The 21,483-nt window shown below is 39.3% G+C and overlaps 1 protein-coding gene across 2 annotated transcripts in view; it reads left to right on the top strand.

The window, feature by feature from the left end:
* Nucleotides 1–7,002, top strand: part of TRAPPC3L (trafficking protein particle complex subunit 3L) — a 55,403-nt gene extending 48,401 nt beyond the window's left edge. For both annotated transcript variants that reach the window (XM_070223678.1, XM_001504122.4), the window contains exons 4-5: nt 902–1,087; nt 4,719–7,002. In XM_070223678.1, the coding sequence (XP_070079779.1) occupies nt 902–1,087; nt 4,719–4,838 (306 nt within the window). In that variant the 3' untranslated portion in view covers nt 4,839–7,002. The remainder of the gene's footprint in view (nt 1–901; nt 1,088–4,718) is intronic.
* Nucleotides 7,003–21,483: the final 14,481 nt, after the last annotated feature.

The following is a 21,483-nucleotide window of genomic DNA, read 5'->3' as shown; positions in this document are numbered from 1 at the left end:
TCCATTTCTCTCTTATACTGGTCTTAATTTTAAAAATTAAATTAATTAAAGCACTTGAATGATGACAATATATCAAACTGACAACTTTCCATTAATAAGCTTCAAATTCCGGGCCTGTGCATTTTGTGAAAAGAAACTGGCTTGGACTAGGAGTCAAAGAAATAAGTTATAGTATAGCCTTGGACATGTCATTTTACTTCTCCGAATCCCAGTTTATTCGTTTGTGAAAATTCGTTATAAAAGAAATAGCCTCCAAGGTTTCTGTCTCTGCACTGTGAAATTCTGTAAGCCCTGTAAAACAGCAAACTTTTGGGGGAAGTTCTTTTATGACTCGACTATACACCTCTCCCCCAACCCCTTGCTCCTTCTCAGAGACTTGTCATTCTTAGTGATATTACTCCCTTCATTTCCCAAAACACACCCTTTTTGGGGTCTAATCTTCCTGTAACGTTCTTGGCTCTATCATCTTCCTATTGTGGCAGATGTGTCCTCGGTCCCCTTCTGGTCCTAATTCCAGATCCTATCCTTTACTAGGCTCAGTATGACAAATATAGTAGTGTGTTGATGATTAATAATATTTTAATTTTTTACCCTGGTAAAAGATATTTATTTCTGAAAAAGATTTTTTTTTGAAAATGATGCCTTAATTCTGTGTTTCATAAACCATATTTTTTTCACAGAAAACTAGTCCCTTAGGAGGTTGCATAAAAATAAAAGACCTTAAGACTTATACAAGTCATAGGGTCAGTAAGTTCCAAAGCTAGGAGTGAACCCAGACTTCCTGACTATAAGCTCCACACACATACCCATTTTGCACCACCTGGAACAGGGTATTGGCTGCCCTACTAGTAGACACTTGTTCTAGACCAAATTTTAGTAATTTGTTTTTCCTCTTTATTAGGTTGCTTTCAAGATGTACTTGGGAATTACACCAAGTGTGACCTGTAACAATTCAAGCAGAAACGAATTTTCTCTGATTCTAGACAAGAATCCTCTGGTGGAGTTTGTGGAAGAGCTCCCCGCTGGACGGTCTTCTCTGTGCTACTGTAATTTACTCTGTGGGATTATCAGAGGTGCCCTGGAAATGGTAAAGTACATACTTCATTTTGCCGGGTATATTCGTTATGCAGTGCCATGTAACAAATTACCCCAAAATAGAGCCGCTTAAAACAACAGACATTTATTATCTCACACAGTTTCTGAGGATCAGAAATCTGGGAGAGTCTTGGCTGGGTGGTTGTGGCTCAGAGCCTTTCACAGCTAAATGCAGATGCAGTCAAGCTGTTGGCCAGGGCTGCAGTCTCTGAAGACTTGACTGAGCCTGGAGAATCTACTTCCAACCTCATTCACTCGGTCTCAGTGCCTTGCTGGCAGTTGGCTAGAGGCTTCAGGAAGTTCCTTGCCACATAGGGCTCTTTGTAGGTCTAATCACAACAGGTGCTGCCAACCCTGGTGCAATGTGGGAGGGGACTACCTGAGGGCATGAGTAGCAGGAGGTGGGGATCATTGCAGGCCACTTTGGAGGCTGGCTTCCACACCTGAATTATTCATTGTTTTAGCTAAGACAATTATTAGCATCTGCTAAGTGTCAGGCACTGAAGTTACAAAAAAGAGCAAGACATAGTTGCTGTCCTTCAAAAATCTTCTGTCCTGTGGAGAAATCAGGTGTGTAAAGCAGTGTACCTAAGGGCTATGGGAGGACCTTGAGGGAGGGGGCACGGTTCGGGGGCAGGGAAGACTTCCTAGAGCCACTCTAAGATAGCATTTGAAGGCTAAATACGAAATGAGGCATGGCCGGCCCAGTGGTGCAGTGGTTAAGTTCGCACGTTCCACTTCTACAGCTCGGGGTTCACCGGTTCAGGTTCTGGGTGAGGACATACGCACCACTTGTCAAGCCATGCTGTCATATAAAGTAGAGGCAGATGGGCATGGATGTTAGCTCAGGGCCACTCTTCCTCAGAAAAAAGAAGAGGGTTGGTGGCAGATGTTAGCTCAGGGATAATCTTCCACCAAAAAAAAAAAAAAAAAAAGAGGCAAAGGTCTTGGGGTAAGGTAAGCAGGGGAAAATAATATTCCAGGTAAAAGGAGCAGCATGTCCAAAAGCACAAGAAGAATGTTTTATTCAAGGAACAAGGAACTTGAATTAGTTCAGTATGAGTGACATGTAGGGTGAGAGAGGTCATGAGAAAGTAGATTTAAATTCTTTATAGGGGCTGATGAAAAAAAACAAGGATTCATATGACAAGCTTAGGAATTTGGATTTTTATGTTGAAAACAGCCATGACCCATTATAGGTTTATAACAGGGAAATGAATATTTTGATATTTGTGTTTTAGGAATTTCATTCCTTTGTCAACAAAGTGAAAGTGTACAGGAGGGGACAGGGCTGGAGGGCAGGGGAGAGCAGTTAGGAAGCTGATAATGGTAACCTCCAGTAAAACCACAACAAAGCACTGACAGTAGGAGCGGAGAGAAGACAGATTTGAACAACTCTGAGAAGGCAGGACAGATAAGACTATGCTATTAGTTGGCTTAAAGGGACAAGATTGAGAAAAGGATTCAGGAACTCTTTTTAGGTTTCTGAGCAACATGTAGGGATGGATGTGCTATTAACCAAGAGAGTAAAACCAGGAGGAGTATACTGGGGGCGTTGGGGATTAGAAGAGACAAAGTGAGGAGTTCGTTTTGGAAGCTGCTGGGATTGAGGTGTCTAACCCCCACACAAGTGATGATACCCACTCAGCAGTTGTTATACATGTCTGGAAGTCACAGAGAGAAGTGGACCAAACAGGCATTGGAACTATCAAAGAATGCCTAGAGAGAGCATGTAGAGTAAGAAGAAAAAGGAGTCACAGATGGGACCCTAGGAAGCAACAAAATATAATGAGCAGGTTAAACAGAGAAGTCAAAGACTGCAAAGGATACCAAGGAGGAGTAATCAGAGGTAGGAAAAACACCAGGAAAGAATGGAGCTATAGAAACAAGGGAGGAGACTATTTCAAGAAGGATTGATTCACAAGCTCAAGGACGGCAGAGAGGCAAAGTAAAACAAGACCTAAAAAATATTCACATTTAGGGACCAAAAGGTCAGGAAGGACCCTGGTAAAAGCTGTTTTGGGAAAGTGGAGGGAGAAGAAGATAATCTCTCAAAGACTGGTGAGACAAGGGCAGCTTAGGAAGAGGTAACAGTCAACAGAGTCTCAATTTTCCAGAAGCTTCGCTATTAAGAATGTTGGGACCACAAAGCAGCTAAAGGTAAGACATGTGTTGACCTACCCAATAGTGAGACATGGGTATAATTTTCAGTTATTTGTGATAATTAGGGGAAGGATATAATAACAGGTAATCCAAAAGAGTAAAACAATACAAATAATGTGTTATTCACACAGGTCCTCCATGCTCTAACATTTTTTTAGGCTTGCCCTACAATCAATGGCCGTGAAATCAAGAAAGGGGAAGGGAAGAGTTCTGGGAGCTAATGGGCAACGAGATGAACCATAAAACCAAGGCAAAAATAGGATAAGAAAGTCTCCAGCTTTCATGGATAACAGTTGATTACTATGCTGAATGACAAATACGTGTCAGAGCTCATGTGACCCCAAATATGCAAATAGTTTCAAATTCATCTCCTTGTTATTTTCATTGATTTGCTGTTAAGTTTTGGCAAAGACAAAAAAAGATCCTATGTGGATAAAAATAAGGGTGAATTTAGCTTCTATATTTCAGAGTGCAGTCTACATCCTTCTATTGGGTGGTGAGCATCACAAAGGCATGGTTTTTGCACCCTGTATGAGTCAGATAATTTGCCATACCGAAGTCTATGGGTTACTCAATCCAGACTGGTTGGCCAAGAATTCTTAGTGAGAGAGGGGAGTGAGTCAGATAAGATGTAATAAATAATAATAAATTGCCTACCAGACGCAGGCTTTTTCACTTATTATTTGCTTTTACTAGGTACTTTTGCTTATTTATCTTATTTACCCCAATGACTTAAAATAGCTCGACGCTCTGTTGAGAGTAGGTCAGCAATATCATGCTGTTTTTACGTGAATACATTTTAATAAATAGAGAAGTAAGCCCTTAGGGCTTACTTCAATGTCTGGGAAACGGGAAATTCTTGCCAGTGGAAAAGAAGGCCTGGGTATCACATATGCATGTCTGTAATTTCAGTCTTTAATTTTATATGTAAACTTTATTTAGTTGATATTTTTTCAACGCTCTCAAACTATTGTCGTTGAGTGACAAGTGATTATGTTATTTAGCTAATGACAAAATGATTTATAGCAAGTCAGTTGCAGGGGAATTGTTTAAGAACCCATTTATCCTTGGGAGTTCTGCTTGGCAAGGCACACTGAGTCAAGGCATCTTTGAGTTGGGAATTTGTATTCCTCTTGAGACGGATCCATAGTTCAGACCTGCGCTGTGACCATAAATGGGTCCACATCTCTGGGCTCGCCCCAGAGTCATCCAAGTTGGGCCTGGCCAGGACCGCCCTTTTCTTTGCAGACCCACACTACCGAGCTGACACACAATCAGACCATCTCTGGAGGACACAGTAAAGGGCCCTTCGTCCAAGAACAAGCTTACTTTTATTACTCCATAAGGAAAATCAGCTCCGTATGGGGTAAATAAAGCTGAAAAAAAAAGACAAAAAATTTAGAGAGCTTTTATTTAAAACCTGAATGACGCAGGCCTGTTTTATTTTTTTTCTTTCCTAGGTTCATTTGGCTGCTGATGTTACATTTTTGCAAGACAGACTAAAAGGCGACAGTGTGACAGAAATAGGAATAACATTTCTGAAAAAGCCAGAGGAGAAAAAATATAGACGGAAAAAATAGGAGAAAAAATATAGATGGTAAAAATGAAGAATAGCGTGCAAAATGCCACAGGGTGGCTAGTTGAGCAGTTAATGTTAGCTAAACATATACAGCCATAGAAATTTTGAATTGCTTAATAACATGGGCTTTAAAAGGCTTATAGATCAGCCAGAAATTTGAAATGTAGAGCACTAGGATTTAGAGCTGTCTTTTTTCTTTGCCTGTAAATCACACATTCGCAATCTCATGTCCACGAGATTTCATATATAAATAACTCCCTGTAAGATGGCAAACATGAAATCCACATATTACGTAGTCCATGCAAAGAGAATCTACTCATTTCACTTATTATTGTAAGGAAAAAAAAAGCATACCACCTATACAGTTGATCTATTTATCCCTTCTCGTTGGAAGAATGGATGAAATGATACACTATAGAATTCCTACATAGAAACAGTTTCTAGTACCATATATTGCACTCTCTATAGAAACAATGCCATTTGTAACACTTTTCCATATTCTTGAGAAACTATGGATGTGATTTTTCTCATATATTGGCTTGGCTTATAGCTTCAGCCTCCTGAAGCTACTCTTGGCTTGTAATCAACAAGACAAGCTATTTATTTGGATGTTAATTCTAAACATTTAAAAATAGCATCTCATTTTAATTCATTTAATTTTTAGACAGCAGGTATTAACCAAATTCCTTCATTTTCTCATGAAATGTTAGTGATGATCAGGCCAGGAGATCTCTAAAATGAGAGGTAAACCATATTCTTTGAGAATACTTTCTTACCCCAAAGGTTATTCAGTTACAATTTTTGCTATCATTTTTATCCCCTAAAATCTTACAGGTATGTTTTGTCTGTGACCAGAACATATTTACAATTCAAAATGTACTGGGTAAAATAAACAGTACTCTTTACCAGACCGTTGGCATTCAAAGGCAGCCTTTACAGCAGTCCAGAGTCTGCTAGGCTCTGCAGTGGACTCAAATTACAAGTAAAAGTAACAATTAGTGTGGCACTATCAGTTAAAACTGGTGTTAAGTGATATATGCTAGTGATAGACCTCAACTAGGACTCAGGAGCCTGAAGATACAGACCCGGTTCCATTTCTAGTGGCTTCAGCTGATCCTGACTAGCTGCCGATCCTGAGCAAGGCATATCATCTCTTATTCTCTCTCTCGCTCTGTAAAGTGAAACGATTGGACACGATGAATATCTAAAATTATATCAGTGAATTTAAATGACATCAATAACCACTGAAATTCCATATTTGGGGACTTTAGAAGACCATGAAGAAATTATTTGTTCCCTACCTACCCATCTATCTCTTCAAAAGGACATTGAGGTGGGTACTAAGGACCAAATAGGGCCCCTGGAGCAGGTGCAGCATCGGGGAAGAAACTTCAAGCCAGTTGCACAGAAGGCCAGGAGTCGAATCTGGAAGAAGAAAATGTCTGCTATCATAAGGGATATCGCAATGCCATGTACTTTAACTGAGGCCTCCAAGAAGAATGTTTGCCTACAGTCCATCCCAAATCTTCTTTTCAGGATGTTTCCATCTTCTGCTCAGTTTCCTCTTTCTTCTTTATAGTACACTCACCCCTCCAGGAGCCCAAGATATTCATGTCTAAGGGCCTCTCTCTTAAATCAGCCTCCCACTAGCCCTCTTGAAAATGCTCCATGCCCTGGAATGTTCTCTACCTGTCTACACCTTCCTCTCTTTTCTCTCCCAACCCAGCCATCAAAACTCACTTGGCCCAATTTCTTCATGACCTACCCCTTTGAAAGCAGCTTAATCTGATTCTCTCAGTGATGCTGAGTGTTGGAACTGGTGCTGGTTTCAGGATGAGATTTGTTCTCCATGTCTTTTTTTCCCTCACTCTGGAGAGGGAGGGCAGTCTGTCAGCATTGAATTTATGCTATGAAAGGTGACCTGTATAACCAAGAGAGTGGCTTGTTTGTATTCAATAGGCATCCCATCGTGAAGAATGTGAGAATCTGGAAAGTGCTGTCCATTAAAATTATGAAAGCCACATCTATAAGTTTTCCAACAGCCATATTAAAGAGTAAAAAGAAACAGCTGACATTAATTTTAATAGTATATTTCATTTAGACTAATTATCCAAATATTATTATTTCAACATTTAGTCAATAAATTATTAATGAGGCATTTTGCATTCTTTGTTATACTGTCTTTAAACTCTAGTGTGTGTTTTATGCTTTTAGCACATCTCAATTCAGTGCTAAATTTCCAAAGTTTACAGACCCATCAAAACAATAAAATTGTGTTTAGCCTTGTTTAATAGCTTCAGTTTTTAAATCTAAGTTAAATAAAATTAAACTAAATTAAAAATTGATTTCCTGGGGCTGGTCCCATCACCTGGTTGTTAAGTTCAGGGCACTCCACTCTGGCAGCCCAGGTTTGGCTCCCAGGCATGGATCTACACCACTCGTCAGCAGCCATGCTGTGGTGGTGACCCACATACAAAATAGAGGAAGATTGGCACAGAACTTAGCTCAGGGCAAATCTTCTGCAAACAAAAAGGGCAGTTTGGCAACAGATATTAGCTCAGGGCAAATCTTCCTCAGCCAAAAAAAAAAAAAGTTGATTTCCCCGGTCACACTAGCCACATTTTAAGTGATCAGTAGCCATATGTGACCAGAGGCTACTGTAACGTACAACACAGGTCTAAAATTCCCCTTCAGAGATCCGTTGGTCTCCTTGACCTTGGACACAAGGGGGAGTTTCCAGGTTCACAGAGAGAGAGAATGGGAAGAAAAGATAACAGGTAAGGAAAACCAGGACAAAAGAGACTGTCAGATGCATGAAATGCCGTCTCTCCACTAACTGAGTGGTGATCCATAAAAACAGAAAAGTTTCTGTGTAAAGGTTTCATAGTAAAGAAAGGTTGCACAGCATCCCGCGGGCTCCAAGTGTATTTTCCTCATCTTTGTGTGAAGTTGAGTCTTTCTAATAAGGGCTTGTGGAAGTTGCACAGAATAACTACAGAGTTATATGATATTTTTTTTCCAAAAAAGTCTTCACTCTGAACCCAAAACTTTGATCGATGCAGAGATTTTCATCATCTTGGCAAAGCCAAAGGGGCAGAGAGATAGGTTAGTGCTATTCAAATGACATCACCAGATTGTTGCCCAAGCTGGTTACTGAGGAGGCCTGCCTCAGTTGCCCGTTCACTATTTAAAGTTCCCTGGAATCAGAAATACTTCCATTGGTGGCCTGCACACTTATTGTCTTTTCAAATCTCTTGAGTTCGTCCACTAGTTCTTAGAAGGCTGGATCTCTTTAGCAGTTGGGATAAACTGTTATGAATAAATGGAAAGTTCCCTCTTCTCCCCGTTTATGAAAGACTAAAGTAGAAATTTTTAAAACCAGATAATTGAAGTGAGAGAATGACATTAAAACTTTTGTAACCAAAGAGGCCGCTTTAACCAAGTTCTGCTAAATGTTAACTAACCCAGTAGATGCTGAAAGATATGATATTATTCATGGTTAAGCATCCCTCCAATTGGGTCTGTAGACGCCGGGTATTGTATTTGAGAGCTTCATCCACCAGCTATGGAGGCTAATTCATATCTCCTTAGTAACACCAAAGGAGTCCATGATGAAGGCATCCTCTCAGGCCTTGAAATTTGGTATGACCAAAGATTGCTTCTTAAAAAAGGGAGCAAAATTTTGTTTACTCTGTTTGGTTGCATACTCCTTGAAAAATCTGTCCAGTTGCTGCGCTTCCTCATTCTGGTAAACCTTCCAGAAATTTAGCTGGACATGAACAGCGGTCAGCCAACAGTGGCTAGGGCAAATAATCAGCAGAGAGAAAAGGGATGCAGCTGGTATAAGGTCTGTGGTCTGTAAAGGAAATATCTGTTCTTATTCAATCAGCCATTGTCACCCTCAAATTGAGAGTAAGGCATCGCCACAACAATCATTAGCAAAAATTTATTTTTCAAATGTTTCTTTAAGAAGGAAGAAGCTAAACAAAAGAAGTCAAAAGTTAGAAATCCTTCCCTAAAAACAGTTAAGAAATAAATGTCCTAGGATAATTCCTTCTTCTCTCCTAAACTCAGACTCTGTCTTTCCCAGTTAAATCTTTCTCTGCTTTTCTTCCGTCATTTCTTTTGTCTTCCATTTTTTTTCTTCTAGGAGCTCTGTTGCCACTACATATGCTTCTCTTTCTTCCAAAGAATCTTCCTGCAACTCCTTTACTTCTTCCTTTATTCCCTCTTCCGTTCCATTTATTCTAATTATGCTTCACATAATGAACACTTGTTGGCTGCCTGTATCTTTTCCCCTCCTAAGAGAATGACATTCTTCTGTTAAGGTGCTCACCATTTTATTAAGAACCTATCTACCTCAGAGGAAGTCATCCCCCTCCCTAGCTCCACTGCTATCACCTGAGCACAGTGGCTCATTCCCTATTGAATACCACCCCCCTGTTGGCCAGATATCGCCATTCAGGAGATGTCATTCCCCAGATCACAGTCACTGCTGCTGACATAGGAAGGAGGACAAGGATGACTGGGTAGAAGAGGAGAAAAGCCTATCTGTTACACGAGCCAGTAAATTTCCTGTATTCTTTAAGAGAGTAGAGCTGGGTTTCTGTTATAGTAACGCAACAAAGTTCATTGTATGATAAATATGTAATAAGTCAGATAATTTGCAACATATTGGAGAATTCCAAAGACAATAAACTGTTTATTATTACATTTTTCAAATGGTTGAATGCTCAACCAACAAAATGTGGATTTACAATAGCTCTCCTCCTCACAGAGAAGAGAGGTTTACAGGAAAGAGAAAATAGAAACTTGCATTATAGTGTACAACACACCCAGCTCACAAGTCCCAGAAAAGGGAGATCTGTAGGGAGAAGACCTTTTACATCAGTGGTAGCTCTTTTAAAAGCAAAACAAAACATGCATTTCAGGTCCTTGCTTCAACTATTTCTGCTGGAAACTTAAATCTCATCAAGAGTCACTTGAGGATTCCAAAGTCAGAAAAATCCCCCAATTTCTGAAGCCTCTCATAGCCTAAATCTTTCGAACTAAGAGATGGTATTTAGCGACTTGTTATTTCAGTGTAGCATGTGAGTCACTTAGATTTTAATGACTTAAAAGAGGAAGTGCTAAATCCTAAAGGTCTGTATATCCTCAACAATAGAAGCACCTGGAAATGCTGGTTTCTTGGCTTGGGATTCAATTAAGATTTTTATCAGGTGCTAGGCACATTAATTATGTGGTATGTCACCTTATTTTCACAACAATCTATGAGGCGTTAAGTTGGAACAGAGAGAGAGAATGGATTGGATATGAAACTACAAAGGAGGTAAATTTGCCAGTGCTGTAAATGCATTAAGATGTGGGGCTGGTGTGGAAAGGGAGTTGGCAATGGCCCCTCAGTGTCCAGCTTGGGAGCCTCAGTAAGAGACCACAGGAGAACGGGCTAGCGTAGAAAAGAAGCAAATAAGCTTTGAATATTTTGAATTCAAGGTGAGTTTGAAACATCCAGACAACTTCAGAAGAGAAGTCTGAACTGACGATGGACTTTGGAGTCATCAGTATATGGATAATAGTAAAAGCATGGATGTGAATGGCAACATCTGGAGAGAGAATGGACTTGAGAAAATATAAGGAGTAAAGATGGAATCTTGAGAAATACCACCATTCAAGAGGCAGCAAGGAAAGAAAGAGACAAGTGAGACTGAACTTTCAGTCAAAGATGGAGATGGGAGAAACTGGTGACACTTACACCAAGACAGTTTCAAGGAGAATAGAGTGGTCAGAGGTATTAGATGCCACACCAAAGCCAACAAGTTTAGGCTAGAAAAGGGAGGTTGGATTTGCCAAGAAGACGGTCTTTGCCTCAAAGCAATTTCGGGGCAAGTTGGAGACAGCAGCCTCATTGTAGTGAATGGAAGAGTCAACAGCAGGTGAGATACTGCAAATACATGACTCTTGGAACTTGACCGTAGATGGAAAGAAATGCAGGGTATTCAGTGCAAAGTTGGGCTGTTTGCTCTTTTATTTTGATTTTTTAAGACTGCAGCCATTTGAAAATATAGGCGAGAGGTGATGACCGATGAAGCAAGATTGTGAGGAGGTGGAAGAGGGCAGGATCCAGATCCTAAGAGTGAAGTTTGACTCTGAGCTGCATAAAGACTACCCCTTTCAGTAAGAAAGAGTGATGAAGTTAGAGTGGGCGGAGATGAGAATAGGGTTGGAGGTGTTAGGGAAAACCTTGATAGAGCCCATGAGCATTGACTCAACCTTCCCTGCAAAGCAAGGTTCAAGATCTATGTGGAGATGGAGGTGGCAGAGGCCGGATGAAGATCATTTCTGCTGTAGGCCACCGCTCATACTCTCAATGCTCACCCCCAGAAGTAGAAAACAACCCAGCCTTCAGGTTGCATGATCATACACACGCCTAGGGAGAAAATACAGATCACATTTACTTCGCCTGTTGCTCTAATAAACAATTCTCCATCCTCTCACCAACACAATGGGGAGAACATCCCAAGTGGATGCACTTACCTGAGATCATGTGGATCATATGTAAGACTTCCTCTGTCTCTGATGGAGATAGGGAGATTTGGTTGCGGGCTCTCTTAGCTCTTCCATGCAGCAAGTAGATTTGATTTGTGGCTACAAAGCTGCCACAGGTACTCCTGCATTCTGAAACTGCTGATGGTGCACAAATAGAAATGGCCACTCAAGAAAACCACAGAAAGTCACACAACTGGACTTTTCCCAAAGATGTAAAAGAAATGGCTTTGCTCGCCTTGGGAAAGATTTTCCAAGAGTTCACACAGAATCCTGAGAAAAGGTGACAAATGTCACTATTGAAAACACATGCTGGGCAAAGCAGCACAAAACCTGGAGCCAATAAATAAAAGTGCGCATAGATGTAATTTTTACTGCTGCAGAGACACTTAAAAACTGACAGAAAGAAGAAAATCCCCACCCCCACTGTAACCAGTCCCTAAAAATTGTAACCTACGACTCTCTTGTGGCTGCCTAAGACATTTCAGACAGTCTGGAAGAGCTCCAGTTCTAAATAGTGTACTTTCCAACCCTCTTGAGAGATGAAAAATTGCCCTTTTAAGCTTTTCTGAACACCTGCTGGATGGAGTCCCTCATGAGTATGTTAAGTCAGAATGAATGAAAAGGAGCCCCAAAACTAGTTGCTCAGTTTAGATAGCTCGCAGGGCAAGTCTTTACCTAGAATTCAACTTCTCCAGGCCCAATTGTTGATTAAGATGGTATTTCTATGCATGGACCGACCAGCTGCGATTATGGGCGTGAGAAAAAGGAGATAAAAAGGTCAGTTTGATAAAGAACCTTGTAGCCCAGAATTTGAATTAGAAGCTATCAGTATGAACTTATGATATATTTTTATGTTTTAAAAATCCAGATGTGATACCAGAAGCACAGACACAAAAGAAAAAGTGGATAAATTTTACTACATTAAAATTGAAAGCTTGTGTGCATCAAAGAACACAATTAACAGAGTGAAAAGGCAACCCATGGAATAGGAGAAAATATTTACAAGCAATATATGTGATAAGGTGTTAATATCCAGAATACGTAAGGAACTCTTACAGCTCAACAAAAACAAAAATAATTCAATGGAAAAGTGAGCAAAGGACTTGAACATTTTTCCAAAGAAGATATACAAATGGCAAATAAGCACATGAAAAGATGTTCAACATTACTAATTGTTAGAGAAATACAAATTAAAACCACAATGAGATACCACCTCACACTCATTAGAATGGCTAGGATCCAAAAGAAACCCCTCAAAATAACAAATGTTGGCAAGGATGTGGAGAAATTGGAATCCTTGTGCACTGTTCTTGGGAATGTAAAAATGGTGAAGCTGCCATGGAAAACAGTAGAGTGATTCGCTGAAAAATTAAAAATAGAGCTCCATATGATCCAGCAATTCCATTTCTTTTTTAAAAATTATTGTATCTGGGATTATAATGGTTTATAACATTGTGTAATTTCGGGTGTACACTAATGTTTATCAATTCCTTCATCATGCTCACCCCCAGTAGTCTAATTTTTATCCATTACCATACATATGTGCCCTTTTATCCCTTTCGCCCACCCCCCATCCCCTCTGGTAACCACTGATCTATTGTATTTATCCATGTATTTGTTATCTTCCACAATGTGTGAAATCATGCAGTATTTGTCTTTCTCTTTCTGGTTTATTTCACTTAACATCATGCCCTCAAGGTCCATCCATGTTGTTGCAAATGGGACAATTTTGTCTTTTTTATGGCTGAGTAGTATTCCATTCTGTATATATACACCACATCTTCTTTTTTTATTTAGAGGAAGATTAGCCCTGAGCTAACTGCTGCCAATCCTCCTCTTTTTGCTGAGGAAGACTGGCCCTGAGCTAACATCCATGCCTATCTTCCTCTACTTTATATGTGGGACACCTACCACAGTATGGCTTGCCAAGTGGTGTCATTTCTGCACCGGAGATCCAAACCGGCGAACCACAGGCCACCAAAATGGAATGTGCGAACTTAACCACTGCACTACCAGGCTGGCCCCCACCACATCTTTTTTATCCATTCATCTATCGACGGGCACTTGGGTTGTTTTCACCTCTTGGCTATTGTGAATAATGCTGCAATGAACACAGGGATGCATAAATCTCTTTGGATCATTGATTTTCAGTTCTTTGGATAAATACCCAGTAGTGAGATAGCTGGATCATATGGTATTTCTATTTTTTTTTTGAGAAATCTGCATACTGTTTTCCATTGTGGCTGCACCAGTTTGCATTCCCACCAGCAGTGTATGAGCATTCCCTTTTGTCTACATCCTCTCCAACATTGGTTGTTTTTTGTCTTGGTAATTATAGCTATTCTGACTGGTGTAAGGTGATAACTCATTGTAGTTTTGATCTACATTTCCCTAATAATTAGTGATGTTGAGCATCTTTTCATGTGACTGTTACCCATCTGTATATCTTCCTTGGAAAAATGTCTGTCCACATCCTCTACCCATTCTTTGATCGGGTTTTTGTTGTTGTTGTTGAGTTGTATGAGTTCTTTATACATATTTTGGAGATCAACTGCTTGTCTGATAAATAATTTGCAAATATTTTCTCCCAGTTGGTGGATTGTCTTTCCATTTTGTTCATGGTTTCCTTTGCTTTGCAGAAGGTTTTTAGTCTGATGAAGTCCCATTTGTTAACTTTTCCTTTTATTTCCCTTGCCCAAGTAGACATAGCATTTGACAAGATGTGGTTAGGACCAATGTCAAAGAGTGTACTGCCTATATTTTCTTCTAGGAGTTTTATGGTTTCAGGTCTTACATTCAAGTCTTCAATCCATTTTGAGTTAATTTTTGTGTATGGTGTAAGATAATGATCTACTTTCATTCTTTTGCGTGTGGCTGTCCAGTTTTCTCAACACTAGTTATTGAAGAGAGTTTCCGTTCTTCATTGTATGTTCTTGGCTCCTTTGTCAAAGATTAATTGTCCATAGATGTGTGGTTTTATTTCTGGACTTTCAATTCCGATCCATTAATCTCTTTGTGTGTTTTTGTGCCAGTACCATGCCGTTTTGATTACTTTAGCTTTGTAGTATGTTTTGAAGTCAGGGATTGTGATACCTCCAGCTTTGTTCTTTTTTCTCAGGGTTGCTTTAGCTACTTGGGGTCTTTTGTTGTTCCATATAAATTTTTGGATTCTTTGTCCTATTTCTGTGAAGAATGTCACTAGGATTTTGATTGGAATTGCTTTGAATCTGTAGATCAGCAGTTCCATTTCTCGGTATATACCCAAAAGAATCAAAAGCAGGGTCTCAATGAGAAATTTGTACACCCGTGTTCATAGCAACATTATCCACAATAACCAAAACATGGAAATAATCCAAGTGTCCATCAAAGGCTGGAAGAACGAATAAACAACAATGTGGTATATACTTATGATGGAATATTATTCAGCCTTAAAAAGGAAGGAAATTCTGACATCTGCTACAACATGGATGAATCTTGAAGACATTATGCTAAATGAAATAAGCCAGTCACAGGAAGACAAATACCGCATGATTCCACTTCTATGAGGTACCTAGAGTAGTCAAATGAATAGAAACAGAAAGCAGAATGAGGGTTGCAGGGGCTAGGGGGTAGGGGGGCATGAGGAGTCGTTCCTTAAAGAGTACAGAGTTTCAGTTTTGCCAGATGAAGAGAGTTCTGGAGATGGATGGTGGTGATGGTTGCAAAACAAGGTGAAATTCTTAATGCTGTTACATTGTGTATTTAAAAATAGTTATGGTGGTAAATTTTATGTTATGTGTATTTAACAGAGTTAAAAATTTTAAAAATAATAATGAGTCAAATGACTACAATAAAGAATTGCTTTTAAAAAAGATACTTAAGGGCTATAGCAATTTCGCAGTATTTGGACCTTGTTTCAATCCTAATTCAAACAAGTAATACCTTTATGAAGCAAGTGGGAACTGAAACATTGACTGGATATTGGATGGCATTACGGAATTGGGTAAATTAAAAAAGAAAAGAGAAACAAGATAGTTACGAAAATAATCACTAAAATGTAGAGAAAGAATCCATAAATGTTATCAATGTCACAATTGATGCTTTATGTCTTTTGCAATGCCAAACTGTCTTCCTGGGGTCCCCCAAATGTGGTCCTTACATCTACAGAGAGGAATATCTACATGACATCAACTTCTGCTTAAGATCTTCCAGTGTTTTCAGAACGGATTCCAAATAATCTTACGACTGGACCCATCACAATCTACTCTTTGAGAAGAATCTCTTGTTACTGAGATGAAACAAAATTTCTAGTGACCACTTTACTCAGTTCTGGTGACTATTTTGTTTTATTGGTTTAAAGTATGAAAAACAATATTCTAGTTATTGAGTAGATTTTCTTCACTCTAGCCTTTCTTTCTCTTTGCAATGTCACTCAAAAAATTTTAAAGCAGGAGCCAGTCTGATTTAGTAAATATTTATGAAAATCGGGTGCAATGCTTTTTATGACCCAAGCTCTGAAGATGCATATCATCGCTTCCCTTTTTTCTGTTCTTTGGAAGTGAGGCAGTAAGTCCAGCACACAATCAAGAGAGGGAATTAGTCTCTATCTCTTGAAGGAAAGAGTTTCAAAGAATCTGTGGCTGTGTTTTAAAACCACCACACACTGTTTGAAAGAGGTTGCAGTGATTTTCCAGTAAAATATTGGGGACTCCTAATTTTGTTAAAATTTTAACTTTCTTCCTTTCTAACCCTTGACTAACCTGCATGGGGCTAATCTTATTATGGGGGCTGACTTTACCATCACTTTTGTCCTTTCCTTTCACTGGCATCTTAGAGATTCCCTTCTTTATCTTCTATGGGATCCCTTGTTTCCTTGATCCCATGACTTTCCTTTCTTGGTGTGCTCTCTCTTCTGGAAGGGTGCATACTCTGGTAGCTTCCTGATACAGGGTGAATAGGAGATAAAGTTTGTGAAAACATGATTCAGCTTCCACTTGTTTTTCAAATGTTGCAGTTCCTTTTGAGTTTAAATTCTTGATCTGTTCTTTTCCTCTGGAAAACTTTAGGGTCTTCTCCTTAACCCCATTGTTTCAAAATTGCACCATGATGCGTCTCACTGTGGGTGTGTATCTTTCCATTGTGCTGATCACCTGATGAAATTTTTCAATCTAGAAATCCATGTCTTTCCATTTGGGGAAAACTTATTGAAGTGTTTCTTTGATGATTTCTTATCCTATTCTATGCATTTTCCCTGCATTCTCCTGGAATCTTTTTAGTACGATGTTAGATCTGCTGGACCAGTCCTCTAATTTTCTTTACTTTTCTTTCTTTTCCGTCTATTTCTCTTAATCTTTTACTTCCTAGGCTATTTCCCCAAGTTTATTTTCCCTTCCTTCTATTGCATTTTTAATTTCTGATGTAATGTCTCCACTTCAATCTTTAAAGTCATTATTGGTAGGTTTTGGTTTTATTTTAAGTTTTCTTAAAAGTTTATTGTTTCTGTTTCCTCCGAATAACTTTTTCTGTTTGCTTTGGCTTCTGTCTTTCATACTTTCTCAAATCTCTGGAGCTCCTTGGTTATCCACTCATATTCGATACAATATGATCTTTGGTAGAGCTTGGATGGTAACATAGGAAGGTAAGTTGGGGAATTTAAATGTGAATCTCAAAACGTGTCATTTTAGTGAAGTCTCTTCTCCTGCACAGTCAGATTTGCTACACATGGCTCCTCTGACCTACTGCCTGGAGAATATAGGCCTGAATGCCAGCATTCTGGGAGCCAGGTTGGGGAGAAAGGAGAGGGAAATAAAAATTCGTTATGTATATTTTAACTTAATTTCCATTTGTTTCACTATAGCGTCCTTGCTTTCAGCTGGCTAGTCTAGTGTCCCTCAGTTCAAAAATATCTTTGGAAAACCATATCTAGAGATGAAAAGTATCCACCTTTTGCTAGGATAGGGAGAAGCAGTCACCCAGCTGCTTGGAATGGAGACAGAGACCTGAGGGGCCAATTCTTCTTAAACAGGATTTCAACCAATCCTGTTTTCAGCCCTGCCTCCAGCACCATTGCCAGAGGCCACTGGTGCTCTAATTCCTAAGCCCTTTTTCCCACCAATTCCTCAGTACAAATCACATTGCTTCTCCCCTTTCTCCAGTGCTGATGGGATCCAGGTTTCCCAGGTCCGTTAGAACAGTCACCACTTACCATCTGCTTCCGACTTCCAAAAATTGTGTTGCTTTTTCCTCTCCTGTTCTCTGGTTGCTTTATGACATGAAAAAGATCCCTTTGCTTTTGTTTTGTTGTGCTTGAATATGTACATTCAAAACAACAATTTTAACCAGAAGTACATTTTTTGGTGGTCTTTCACTGCCAGTAATCATATTTACCAAGCTTTATTTTTAATAAGTGTACATTGAGGAATCTCAAATTGGAGTGGGAATATGTATAGAGGATCTGGAACAAAGGTTCACATTTTAAGAAAAATAAAAAAACTATTTTATAGAGAGAGTTTCAGCATACCTCTGCAGGGAGAGTTAGCAGCTTCTAGCTGGGATAAATATGTTTGTGAAGCTGGAAAAATTCAGGAGTTCTGTTGGTATGAACAGTGGCAAGCAGATTTGAAGTCAAAGAATGTGGACTCCTTAAAGTTAGTTTTCTTAGACTGCATATGAATTGAATAGGAACAGTTGTCTCATCAAGAAATCTTGAGCAGAGCTACAACCTAAGAAAGGGGTTAGGATGGTTTTGATTTTTAAGAGAAAAAACATCTGTTTTTTATTTTATGCACTGCCCTGTCTCCAAGTGCTAAGTATCTTTAAAGTCACCTAGACACATAATGATCTGGTCTCCATGAAATAAACTAGGGTCTAAAGAATTCCCTACATATCTATCTACTTGCTTGGCCATTAAAATAAGTTGTCCCACAGTTTGACCATATCTCAGATTTGAGTTTATTCAAGTTCCTATTTTTGGATAGACTCTGTGATTTAAGAGTATTGTTAAGGAAGGCAAACAACAGTTCCTTTTTCACCTGCCTCTGGTTAGCTGAAGTACTGTTTCCCAAACTGTGTTCTGTGGAACATCACTCAATGACCCAAGTTGTCAGTGAATACTCCATGAAATAAAAATTGTCTTTCAAATTTTGTTTCTTTACTATATGTAAGAAAAACATTAAATACATTTATATAATGGTTTTTCTTATGTTATAATCTTCCTTTAAGAAATGGAGTGCCATTCACAAAAGACCAACAAATAACATAAGAAATCACCTGATTTATAAACACAGGATTTTCAAGTCTAGGAATGGTAACATATTTACCAAAATGCAGCCTCTGGTTGCTAATTTATTATGTATGATTATGTACCTTGTGTCTTAAATTTTCAAGAAATATTTGTGATACTTTAAAATTTTTCTTCTTAATAACATTTTACAAATTTAATCTTTCTGACTTGTTTTTATCAGTTTGTTGCTGTTTTGTACCATTTTCAAGATAACTTTTTTTTTTTTTAAAAAAAAAGAAAAGCCTTCAGAAGGCATAAAATCATGCTGGGAAGAGAAAACATATATTTTTAATATGATACAAAGAGGTATATGATCAAGCGCCATAGTCAGTTTGAGAGGTGAATCCTAAGAGTTCAGAGAAGGAAGCAGTTGCTGTGAACTGATGCAGTTGGGGACACATTGAGGAGGAAGTATGATTTAAAATGGGACTTGAAAGACTGAAAACATTGCATGTTGGGACATAGTCCTCCATGGGTCTCTCACGCTTTTATATGTCCTACTGGTATGCCAAGAATGCAAGGCTCTGACTGCTTTTCACTCAGCCATTTTCTCAGGGTTGTGTTTGCAGCAAGCAACCTTGAGAGACGAAGTAATCTCCCTCTTGGACAAGGAGCAGCCTTATTACTATATGCTGTAAAATGGTGGTGCCCCAAGCTCAGCATCCTCTCCAGTAACACAACCTAGTGTGTGCAGGCATCCATCTTAGCCTTCTGTGTTGTTCCCAGAGGACTTGGGGGCTAGGCAAACCAATGCAAACATAATGTTCATGCTGTTTGCTCTGCTGTGACTAATATAGTCTTTTGTCATTGGCCCAGAAATTTCGTCTATTCTACCAGCTTCCAGGATACAGTAACAGACTGTTAGCTTATGAGTAGGGTGAAATCAAACAAGACATTGGAATAATGACAGAAAAGAAAATCAAGGGGAGTGAAGAAGAGCACCTGAGCCTTTCATTCTGGTTAATAGGTGTGGGAGAATGGTCAGAGAAGACTTGATTAAATCGGAGATTGTATATTGGAAGAATATGGAAAAATAAGGGTAGCTAGGTGGGATGGAGTGGAGGGTAGATGGATTTTAAGGGCTTAGAGTGGCAGTGCTGTAAACTGAATATTTGTATCTCCTCAAAATTCTTATGTTGAAACCTAATCCCTAATGAGGTGATATCGAAGGTAGGGCCTTTTGGAGATAATTAGGTCATGAGGGTAGAGCCCTCATGAAAGGGATGAGTACCCTTATAAAAGAAGCTCCAAAGAGACCCTCACCCCTTCTGCCATGTGAAGCTACAGTGAAGAGAGGGCTGTCTAGGAAGCAGGTCCTCATGAGACACTGAATCTATTGATGTCTTGATCTTGGACTTCCCAGCCTCCCAAGCTGTGAGAAATCAATTTCTATTGTTTATACTCAGTCTATGGTATTTTGTTATAGCAGCCCAAACAGACTAAGACAGAAAGGCAAAGGGTTTTAGATCTGTTTCCTAAGTCAATATATTAAGCACTGAGCATACAATGGGGAACAAAATCGGACACAGTCCTCCCAACTCATGTGAAAATGAAATGTTCCTATCCCCTAAACTCAAGAAAGGGATTTAGGCCATAGAAAGGGCCCTAGACCCAAGCTTTGAATAAGAAACCACTATAATCAAATTGAAACCTGTCTCAATTGACCACTGAAAACTTTTGCTTCAGTAACCACGATTCTGAAAGCCAACCAATCAGTGATAGTCTCACACTTCTGAAAGTCAGCCATCAGTTACTCTCCCATAATTCAGAAAGTCAGCCATCAGTGACAGTCCCATAATTCTGAAAACCATCCAAACACTGTCCCATAATTCTGAAAGTCAGCCAATCAGCAATAGCTTCCCTCCAATGACTGCACTTCCAAGCTTAAAATCCACCAATTCTCAAACAATTCCCTTACTGAATGTCCACAAATTCCTGAAATCTACCTTTTCCCAAAATCCTATATGAGATCAGTAGATTTCTTTGTTTAAGAAGCCTGTGACCCACAAGCACAGCTCTCTTTTGCTTAACAAGCAATGAATGGAGCTTCTTGTTTCAGAAACTGAGTGGTAGACTCTTTCTTGCACATGGAGCTTAAGAGTCTGGATTTGATGAGACAAAAAATATGGATCTCTCAAACAGGGTGAATCAGTGTTTTAGGAAACTTGAACATGCAGCCACAGGAAGGAGGGATTGGAGGAGGGAGAAAGTGCAGACAGGTAAAGCAGGGAAAGGACGATCGCAATAAACCAGCATCAGAGGAGACAGAGTCTGTGGAACTTGAAATTCATCTCAGCACCTTATGTTGGATCCAGCATAGAACGTGCTTCAGTGTGTTGACCTAGAGCACCAAACACCACTGAAGAAGGAAAGATACGTGGCTCTAAGAAGCAGCAAATTGCTGAGGAAAAGAGACAAAGGAGAAGGGACCCCCTGAGAGCTTTCAAAATAGGGAGGGGTTGGTTTGTTTTGATTTACAGCAAATGTCAAAACAAAATATTTGTGGATATTTGGGTCTTGGTGACAGGTGCTATTTAATAGGTGAGAAAAGGTGACCATACACTGCCACCATGCTGGGAAGAGTTCTGAGAGAGATGGTTTTCCATGGCAATATTGTACTGAGTTAGATAGCTTCTTAAGCTGCCACTGTTTTTAAAAAATCCTACCCATAGTGAATGAAACATTACAGTGAAAAATATAATCACTACCTGGCAACAAGAGAATGAATTCAAGAAAAGAACAGCCCAGAGGGATGACGTATTGTACAGAAACCCTGAAACGACTGATTCCTGTTATCACTAGCTGTTTACGTATTTTCCTATCAATTCCTTGAGAGCAG

Source organism: Equus caballus, chromosome 10 (assembly GCF_041296265.1).
Source record: "Equus caballus isolate H_3958 breed thoroughbred chromosome 10, TB-T2T, whole genome shotgun sequence".
NCBI lineage: Eukaryota > Metazoa > Chordata > Mammalia > Perissodactyla > Equidae > Equus > Equus caballus.
Note: the sequence above shows the minus strand (reverse complement) of the source record. Positions and strands in the feature narration are given on the sequence as shown.